Source organism: Sinocyclocheilus rhinocerous, unplaced genomic scaffold, assembly GCF_001515625.1.
Source record: "Sinocyclocheilus rhinocerous isolate Xijiao unplaced genomic scaffold, SAMN03320098_v1.1 scaffold2226, whole genome shotgun sequence".
NCBI lineage: Eukaryota > Metazoa > Chordata > Actinopteri > Cypriniformes > Cyprinidae > Sinocyclocheilus > Sinocyclocheilus rhinocerous.
The window spans coordinates 16311-27254 of NW_015657494.1; the positions used below are offsets into that span (position 1 = coordinate 16311).

The 10944-nt window shown below is 39.2% G+C and overlaps 1 protein-coding gene across 1 annotated transcript in view; it reads left to right on the plus strand.

The window, feature by feature from the left end:
- Positions 1-29: 29 nt before the first annotated feature.
- The window catches only part of LOC107721136 (FYVE, RhoGEF and PH domain-containing protein 3-like), a 48680-nt gene continuing 37765 nt past the window's right edge, over positions 30-10944 (plus strand). The window contains exons 1-4 of the mRNA XM_016529004.1: positions 30-94; positions 1399-1554; positions 2292-2406; positions 3839-4415. Of these exons, the coding sequence (XP_016384490.1) occupies positions 3891-4415 (525 nt within the window). The 5' untranslated portion in view covers positions 30-94; positions 1399-1554; positions 2292-2406; positions 3839-3890. The remainder of the gene's footprint in view (positions 95-1398; positions 1555-2291; positions 2407-3838; positions 4416-10944) is intronic.

The window sequence follows — 10944 nt, forward strand, 5'->3', positions numbered from 1 at the left end:
ACACACACACACACACACACACACACACACACACACAGAGACAGACTGAGCGAGGTCTGAGGAGAGAAGCATATGATCTGCACCAGAGCATAAAGTAAGTCTCATGTTTCAGTGAATATTCTCTTTCTGTGGTTTTAACATGTTATTGCTCATAAGACTTGGAGATATCTGTAAGAGATCACGGTAATTTCATTTAAGTATCCGCTTTAAAAACGTAACCTTCTCTGATGTTTGAGTGTGTGTTCAGATCTCCTAGTTTTGATGGCAGACTGTTATCTTGGCACTTGTGAGCACAGTTTGAGACACTGTTGAGGACTTTTCTGGAAGTCTACAGGAGATGTGTGAGATCACTGAGGATGTCAGCAGGAGAATCAGTTTAGTCTCCACTTCATCTCGTAGTTTAGGAGAAGGCGCTGCTGATATGACATGATTTTCTGTCTGTGTGAACTGGGTATATGTACCGAGGTGCTCACACTGATTTTATGATGAAGTGTGGTTCAGATTGAGGGTTTGTCCTGTGAAATGTTTTGTTTTGACTGTTGGAAACGGTCCGAACGCTTCTGCAAACGCTCATGCGAATGCTGGATCGTCGCTGGCAGTTCTGTGAGCTGCGGGGAGGAGCGGTCGCTAGAGTTTGAGATGTAATTGTGTCTGTATTGATCGTCCAGTCGATGGCTGCTGTCTCTCTGGTCCTGATGAAGGTCGAGTCGAGGAGTTCCTGGACTAGAAATAACGTGTAATATAGAATTCCACAGATGAAATAATATAGATGAAGCGTGTAAAGAAGCAGCATGCTAATTAGACAGCGTGAAATGTCTCACATATGCTTTTATTTTTGTCATATGTATTTATTTATTTTTTATTATTATTAAAAAGTGTTCTGGGTTCATTACAACGTGCTGTTAGTTACTGCAGAAAATAATTCAGACTTGTTCCTCATTTTGTAAAAATGATCCCAAATAGTGTGTAGAGTAATAAACTTACAGTAAAAATTGAGAAATGTTTAAATACTCACAGGAAAAATGTTAAAATACACACCGTTTTGAAAGTACAGCCACAAGACTTTCAAAACACCATTAGATGACATAATCTAACTCCTGATGAGCATTAAAGCTGGTAACTTTCTCATGATTTACACAAGGTTACCAGAAAGCTATTGTTTACTGAAAATGCATGATAGGAGTGCATACGTTTATCAGTTTAGAAAAGCAGTCAGCTAAAATAAAGCATTAATAAAACAAGCTGATAAGAATTTGGGTAATATGCACTAAAATATCTGAACATAGAAACTATGAACGTTATCTTTTGACTAGGCTGCTGGTAGATTTCATCTGCCGATATGATAATCTCACACTGGTTATCAGATATGCCTTCACATGTTGTGTTTTGTGTTTTCAGTAGATTTGTCTCCAGCAGCGCTGCAGTGCTCCTGTGGATCTGTAGAGCAGCCTCAGAAGAAGAAAACCCCGCCTCCTCCCAGGCCATGCCCCGCCCAGCACACACCGAGGCCACGCCCCACTCCCTCAGCCACGCCCAGAGCACAGAAACCCCACGGTATTAAACACATCTTACTGTCATTCATACCTGACAACAGTCTTCTGGAAAAACAATGTTTTTTTATTGCGCTAATGCTCCTGTTTTTGGTTTCCCAGCATGCATGTGTGTTTGTGATGCTGTGAACTTGCATGGATATTTTGTGGCTTTCATATGGTGCAAAACAGACAGAGGAAGGAAGTGCGCGCAGCTCAGACTATCTGCTTCCTGAATTCAGATTCTAAATTGCATCATTGAAGTTCTATTTCATTCAGTCCTAATGCAACTCATTCAGTATACACTTTACAAATTCATACTGATTTGAGGCGGTTTATCCACTCATGCACGTACACACTTCATCTTCTCGACTCTGTTGTGTGTGTGTTTGTATCTCGCCGTGTGACCGCAGCTCTTTTCGCACGCTCATCTCCACTTCCTGTTCTCGGTTCAGGAAGCCGGCAGTTTCTCGGACAGCTGAAGTCTCTCCATCTTTCTTGTACTCTTAGCTGGTTTTCTTTGCATGCGCGGGTGGATCGGGAGGATGAGTATGGAGGGAGAATCTCTGGGCTGCGAGCGGAGGATGAGGTGCGGGACTGTTGTGATGGAGATAGAGCTGATCTGAGCGTCTTCTCTCTCTCTCTCTCTCTCTCTCTCTCTCTCTCTATCTCTCTCTGTGTGCATGCTGGGAGTGAGTGGGCGGAGTTGGCGTGCATGAGTTGGAGTGAGTTCCATGGTGCGAGTGAGTGTGTGTCTGTCAGTGCCCCCTAAGCCTGTGCTCCTGCTCGGTCCTGTCCCTCCAGTGCCCCGCCGACCCCTGCCCAGTCCCCCTCTGAGAGCCAGAGTCCCGTCTGCAGGGCCCATCCACAGCTCCAGGTAAGAGCTGAGCATCGTCTGTGTGTCATACTGTGTGAGCTGAGACTCGGATTAGAGATGTATGAAGATTTCTTATCACGATTATAGTGACCGAAATGATCACGGTTATCAGTTTTATCACGGTAAAATGTTAAAATGTGCTGGAAATGTTCAAAAACACATAAATAGTTTCAGTAAGTTTTATATTTAAAAACAACAAATACAATTACTTTTTGTATGTATAAACACTGAAACAATAAAATTACAAATGATGTCCGGATCAGTGCGTTCTCTTAAAGTGACAGCACTTTCTTAAAGTTAATTAAACTGTGACCTAGTTTGACTAACTATGAGTTTTAAACTTTAACTTTAAAAGGTTATGACTAATCTTGAAAAAAAAGATGGCTAACTAAAGTTTATGCAATTGGTATTAAGATGCATTGTCGTTGATCTGTTCACAAGGATGATGTTAAATACAGGTGTAAATGGGTCTAAAAAGTTTTGAGCCATTTTTGACCACTTTTGACCTTTTTCAGAGGTATTAAAAATGCATTGACGCATTGTTTTTGTAGTCTTGATGCTTTTGTGGCTGTTTCGACCGCATAAGACGCCCGCTTGCCACCCACTGACCTCGTACGCGAGCATTATGGGATGTGTTTTAAGATCTCAAATTCACTGTGTTGTGCCATAAACACAGATTATCACTGACTGTCATTGAAATTTTACTAGTATCCTTTCCATTCGCATGCTTTCCCACTCATTCACAATCAGCGAAATGGCTATATTTATTCATTGTATTCGTTCACCTTTCTCATGATGAGTGTGATGAAACAGGAGGGAAGCGTCTCAACAAAACCAGATGCATTTAAAACACATCTCCCCCCAGTTTCACAAACAAGGCTTAAGGTTAGTCCCAGACTAAAATCTCAACTAAAAATTACTTGCACTGACATATCTTAAATTATGCCAGTACCATTGTTTTGTCTCAAGGTGCACACCAGTAATGTTTCTTTCGAAGGCATTTTTATAAAAGCTGCTTAAATATCCTAATTAAAAATAAAGGTGCTTCATCATGATGCCATAGAAGAACCTTTTTTGTCTAAATGGTTCCATAAAGAGCCTTTAACATCTGAAGAACCTTTCTGCTTCACAAAAGCTTCATTGTTGCGAAAGAAGGTTCTTCAGATTATAAAAAGGTACGAAAGATGGTTCTTTAAAGAACCTTTGACTGAATGCTTCTTTGTGGAACCAAAAATGGTTCTTCTATGGCATCGCTGTGAAGAACCTTTTAAGCACCTTTATTTTTAGGAGTGTAGTCCTGGCTTAAACTAAGCTCTGTCTGTGAAACCGGTCTCTTAATTCCAGGTGTAAACAGGGCCTAAGCCACTTATTTCAAACGTTTGACAAGATGCTTTTACACTTTTAGACCATTATTGCGCCTTCATCTTGTAAGGTTTCCGATTCTGGGCCTCCAGCGGAGGAGCGACCTCCATTGGGGAGCCAACATGGATTCTCCAGCCTCTCGAGACGCCAGCGATCATCCTCAGCTCAGCGAGACACCAGTGGCAGCAGCGCTGGAGAAAGATGATGCACTTTCATTTAAAGCATGTGAAATCTCTGAGCTTTTGAGATTGTCCAGCTTAAACTTCTTCCAGACGGACTCTGCCAGTGACGCGGAGATTACAGAGGAACTTCAGAAAGAGCATCAGAAACAGTGCAGCAGTGGTTTGGAGAGTAATCGCAGTGACTCAGACGGAGAGCGTCATGAGGGGAGCAGTAAACACGCAGACGGCGAGGAGGCAAGGTCGCAGGGTCACGAGGGGACGGAGGCCAGCGGAAAGATCCCCAACCGGGACAGCGGCATCGACAGTCCGTCCTGCGGAGCGGAGGCTGAGGGCTTCCCCAGCGAGGACAGGAGTGCCAGCCTGGCCACAGAGACCACCGCCGGAGACAAGCGGGACTCCACGCAGGACGAGGACAGCGACCTGGACGAGGGGAGCGGCGAGGATCCCGAGAGCCTGGAGATCAAGGTGAGAGCGCAGACCTGTGTTTGGAAGAGGTGACTAAAGCGTGCAGAATAGACACCATCACAAAATTTGTAATGGTTTTACTGGTTATAATGGGACTTGTATTGGTTTTAATGGAAACTGTAATGGACCCTGTGGGTCTCTACTGGTAATTGCTTGTTAAAACCAATAAATCCTACTGGAATATGTCCCAAAACACACTACAGAAAACCATTTTTTAATGGGTTTAATTAGTGCTGTCAAACAATTAATCGCATCCAAAATAAAAGTTTTTTTGTTTACATAATATATGTGTGTGTACTGTGTATATTTATTATGTATATATATAAATATAAAACACATGCATGTATGTTTTTAAGAAAAATATGTTATGTTTATATATTAAATATATTTATATATAATATAAAATATAAGAATATAAATATATAAATGTATATACACGTATATATAAAAAAATATATATATACTGTATGTGTGTGTATTTATATATACATAATAAATCTACACAGTACACACACATATATGATGTAAAAAAAAACATGTTTATTTTGGATGCGATTAATCGTTTGACAGCACTAGTTTTAATGGTTAAAAGGTGATGGTTTGTAATGTTTGTAATGGTATTTGTAGTGGAAACCATTAGAATTTTCTGTGATGGTTCTATTGTTTTTTTGAGCTCACACTGAGTTTGACGTTAGCATCATAGGCGTAGCTTGACGTCTGAGCTTGGGGGGCCAAACCAAGCCAGTCGATTTGCTCAGTCAAACTTTTAAATACATTTAGCATTTCTGTAGTAAACGTACAAATTCACAGTCCGTCTACCATTTAAGCGGTTTTACTATGATTGCACAGAGCAGCAGCAGGCCTGAGGTTGCCATGGCAACCAGATACATATTTTTGCTGCTCTAGCAATAAACATGTCGAACAGAATGCACTATAAACATGTTTGTCAGCAGAATCGCAAAGTAGACTTTAAGCAAATTAATCGAGTGAATTACCCACTGCTTTAAAACAGATGTTTGTTGGACAAGATTCAAGTTAAACGCACAAAAGCAGGCACACAAACATATTTAGTAACGTTAAATCTTACTGAAAATGGTAGATTAAGCAGTTTATATTCTGAAATCAATTTCTAGGTTCTGTTCTGTGTGCATTAAATTACATTTGGATGGAAATGGCCCTTTTCCTGACATCGATGTAAAACATTGCGCTGCTATAACGAGAGTCCTGCGGATCACCTTTATGAGATTCAAGCATCGGCATCTTCATCTGACTTTGTTTTGGTTAGGTCCAGATTCCTGTGCAGTTGCTGTATGTTTTAAAAAAACGCTAAATAACCACTCGCCATGCAACAGGCAAGCAGGCTATTATCCGCCAAAATGCAGATTCGTCACTCGACAACCTCTTGCAAATGAGATTGGGGAAGCCATTAGTAACTTTGATTTTATTTATTAATTTATTTACAAAATAACAATTTAAAATATATTAAAATAACTACGTTATGTGCATATTTACCTTTGAGTTGAAAACATTATTAATTAACAAATATTTATTAAAATCTTTCAATCGTTAGGGGGGGGCCCCCGCAGGCTCCGCCCATGGTTAGCATGTCGATTATCGGTGTAAAATAAGTGGTGCACATAAACATACTGGGTTAAAGTGAAGGTTAGAGTTCTTCACAGTGGCTAGGATCCGTTTCTCAGTACTTAAGTCACTCTTTCAGTGAGCAAAACAGCATCAGTGTGGCTGAACCGTGGATCGTTTATCATTGCTTTGACACAAAATACATTCAATGACATCTTTCAAATCACATGAATTCATTTCTCACTCAAACTCAGTGGACCTACAGGCCGATTTATTATTATTATTTATTTATTTAACCAGGAAAGACTCTCTGAGATTAAAAATCTCTTTCACAGGAGTGTCCTGGCTAAAATGGACAGCAATACAATCAGTTTCACCACAAATTTACAAAAAAACAAAAACAAACTAAGAACAAGAATTTTCTGTGATGGTTCTATTGTTTTTTTGAGCTCACACTGAGTTTGACGTTAGCATCATAGGCGTAGCTTGACGTCTGAGCTTGGGGGGCCAAACCAAGCCAGTCGATTTGCTCAGTCAAACTTTTAAATACATTTAGCATTTCTGTAGTAAACGTACAAATTCACAGTCCGTCTACCATTTAAGCGGTTTTACTATGATTGCACAGAGCAGCAGCAGGCCTGAGGTTGCCATGGCAACCAGATACATATTTTTGCTGCTCTAGCAATAAACATGTCGAACAGAATGCACTATAAACATGTTTGTCAGCAGAATCGCAAAGTAGACTTTAAGCAAATTAATCGAGTGAATTACCCACTGCTTTAAAACAGATGTTTGTTGGACAAGATTCAAGTTAAACGCACAAAAGCAGGCACACAAACATATTTAGTAACGTTAAATCTTACTGAAAATGGTAGATTAAGCAGTTTATATTCTGAAATCAATTTCTAGGTTCTGTTCTGTGTGCATTAAATTACATTTGGATGGAAATGGCCCTTTTCCTGACATCGATGTAAAACATTGCGCTGCTATAACGAGAGTCCTGCGGATCACCTTTATGAGATTCAAGCATCGGCATCTTCATCTGACTTTGTTTTGGTTAGGTCCAGATTCCTGTGCAGTTGCTGTATGTTTTAAAAAAACGCTAAATAACCACTCGCCATGCAACAGGCAAGCAGGCTATTATCCGCCAAAATGCAGATTCGTCACTCGACAACCTCTTGCAAATGAGATTGGGGAAGCCATTAGTAACTTTGATTTTATTTATTAATTTATTTACAAAATAACAATTTAAAATATATTAAAATAACTACGTTATGTGCATATTTACCTTTGAGTTGAAAACATTATTAATTAACAAATATTTATTAAAATCTTTCAATCGTTAGGGGGGGGCCCCCGCAGGCTCCGCCCATGGTTAGCATGTCGATTATCGGTGTAAAATAAGTGGTGCACATAAACATACTGGGTTAAAGTGAAGGTTAGAGTTCTTCACAGTGGCTAGGATCCGTTTCTCAGTACTTAAGTCACTCTTTCAGTGAGCAAAACAGCATCAGTGTGGCTGAACCGTGGATCGTTTATCATTGCTTTGACACAAAATACATTCAATGACATCTTTCAAATCACATGAATTCATTTCTCACTCAAACTCAGTGGACCTACAGGCCGATTTATTATTATTATTTATTTATTTAACCAGGAAAGACTCTCTGAGATTAAAAATCTCTTTCACAGGAGTGTCCTGGCTAAAATGGACAGCAATACAATCAGTTTCACCACAAATTTACAAAAAAACAAAAACAAACTAAGAACACTTAAAACATTTACATATCATTGAGTGGCCTTTACATACTTAAAATAAACTGTTGAAAGCCTAAACATAATACAAAACTGAATAAGACCGCATTTCTACAGCAATGCCATATTGAAATCTATTCCAAATGTAAACCCTAATAATATAAATACTATGAAAACCATTCAGTGTAGCTGAGCACCTGCACAGCTGTTAGTCTTGTAATTTCATTCCCATCAATATAAAAGATTAAACTTGGGAATAATGTTGGACTGTCATGTAAACATGGAGTGTGTAACATGTACTGCAGTGAATTCTGAACACTTGATTTAAAGAGATTTTACAAAGAAAACACTGTATGCTGCTTCCTGTTGCTGTTCCCTGTGCTTTACGTCTGTTTGTTGGGTGAAAACCTTTGCTAGTATTATGAAGAATGACTCTATTTGAGACTGTATGAAGAGTTTTGGTAGTTTTAGTGCATTTTCAATGTGAAATGAGAACTGTGTGAAGAGTTTTGAAAAAGTGACCTAAGTATTGAGAAATCTGTCCTAACGATTGTAAAAAAAAAAAAAAAAACCCTGTGTAATCAAAAGCCATCTTCTTTGATCATTTTTTCCTCTTAAATTGTTGCAATGCATTCTGGGTTTGCCTTCACTGTGAAGTGGACTTGTAGATTTGATGCCTGCAGTGCTGTCTAGCTAGGTTTCTCTGAACGTCTCCTGAAGCACAGTGTGCAGATGTCTCATGCTCTCATGTATCAGTTATGTGTCACAGACCGGAGGAAGTGAACATTTTAAGTAGCATGCGCTGCATTTGTGTTGTGTGGGGGTTGCACTTTGTGAACGTGTTGTTTTTGCCACTCTGTGTGTGTGTGTCTGTGTGTGTGAGTGTGTGTGTGTGTGTGTGTGTGTGTGTGTGTGTGTCTGTGTGAGTGTGTGTGTGTGTGTGTGTGTGTGTGTGTGTGTGTGTGTGTGAGTGTGTGTGTGTGAGAGAGAGAAGAAATGCAATTGTCTTCAACACGCTCTCTAACATAAGTCTATTAGTTTATTCCTTTATTATTTAACCCTCTTGTTGAGCCGCATTCAGATTTTTAACTGACTGAACTATATATTTCTGCTTGAAATTGTGTGACTTTTTCTCATTTAGGGTCATGAATGTGAATGCAAAGTTTTGACACATAGATGTGTTTTTGAAAGGCTGTACAAAAATTCTTATGAATTAGGTTTCGGATACGTTGGTTATGTTCAGTTCAAAGCGTAAACAACATATCCGCGTACATACGTTTCATATGTTGTCTACGTATGTGATACTCTCCAAAATGGCGCTATAGGGTGATGAATTGTTGAATAAAGTCGTTATTTTTGTAATCTCGTAGCTTCGTAATATTACGGTTGAACCCCTGATGTCACATGGATTATTTTACCAATCTCCTTGCTACATTTCTGAGCCTTGATCGTGGTAGTACCCTTGCTGTCTATGGGAGGGTCAGAGACAGGGCTGTACAGTGCGACATATATGCTACGTGCTACGAAAAAACTGGTCTGTGCGATGAATAAATTTACCACTGTAGCACGCGTGCGCAGGTTTGTTTACGGTCCGGCAAATACGGGAATGGGCCACATCGTTTTTTTTTGTTTTTTTTACTTTGTGCTATGTCATCGCCCCCTTTCGTCACCTCAGCCGTCCCCTCATCAGTGCTGCGCTGGCGCTGGCTCTGGTCGGAGAGCTCTCAGATTTCATCAAAAATATCTTAATTTGTGTTCTGAAGATGAACGAAGGTCTTACGGGTTTGGAACGACATGAGGGTGAGTAATTAATTACAGAATTTTCATTTTGGGGTGAACTATTAGGTATTACATGGAGCGAAGATGAAAACAAAATGCCATCGAATCTTTTCTGAAGATCTTTTCTGAATTCATATAATTAACTCATTCATATATTCATTTGTATAATTCCCTTAGCACTCTTTTAAACCCTCCCAGCTTTACGCCATGTTTTCACACAAAACGCAATTACTCTGCTGCTGTGCTGTTACTGAAAACTCTGTTTTATGCTGGACAGTGTTTATTTATCCTCAGCTGTTCAAATCGCGGTAATCGAATACAGTTATAATGATAATTAAAATATCAAACGGTAATACTAACATGGGGAATTTTATCATGATTTTTCATCAAACCGGTCATCGTTACATCCCTAAAATTATGCATAATTACATGCAACTAACCCTAAACCAAACCCTAATCCCAACCCTAACCATATAGTAAGTACATGTAGTAAATTAATATTACTCAGTACTTAAATGTATAATTACACTGTAACAAGGACACCTTAAAATAAAGTGTAACCGTGTACATTTTTTATAAATTGCATGGAAACCAATGGGGGTCCTTCCTTAATTTCTTCCTTAAGTTTTCCTTAATTTGATGAAGTTCATTAATGTCTGAGAGCGTGCAGCTGAGGGTGCGGCTCTGCACTCGCTCGACAGGTTCCCCTGCTTCCCAAACCATTACTGCTGCTTCATGATGAATGACAGGATCCACTAATACATTCACACACACACACACACACACACACACACATACACACACTCACACACACATTTTATTATTTTATTTGGATCCACAAGACAAGCAACAAAAACGGAATCCAAATACCTTGGGAAGTCAGTTTGCAAGATGACAGGTACATATGGCTAACATACATTCACAAGTCCTTATATTTATAACATTCAACACTCAGGGATAGACAAAACATCTTCGTTTCCATATTTGCATACTCCCTATAGTGGCTGAAACTGAACAAAATTTTGCGAGTTTTTTTGCTTTCTTTTTTTGCAATCCACTCAACTGCAGACCTTTAATCACATTCTTGTGCACATGACCTAAACTTCCAAATACTAGGGTAATTAACTTACAATGATAGTCAAGTTGATGGATGGCTTCAACCAATGGCTGATATTTCAGCAGTTTGGAAAGATAGCAGGTATCAAAATACAGATCAAAACAACAGCCAACCTCAATGACAAATACAGAGTTCAAAGCCTTGTTTACAATCACAATGTCCGGAGTGTTTGGAATGTTTTTGAAATAGACACTGTCAGATTTGTTGTCATAAAACCAGTTAAATTCAACAGTAGTATGCTGGTAAAACTTACTGTCTTTATTTATTGTTCTTTTATAGTGTAATTAAAGTTCTACA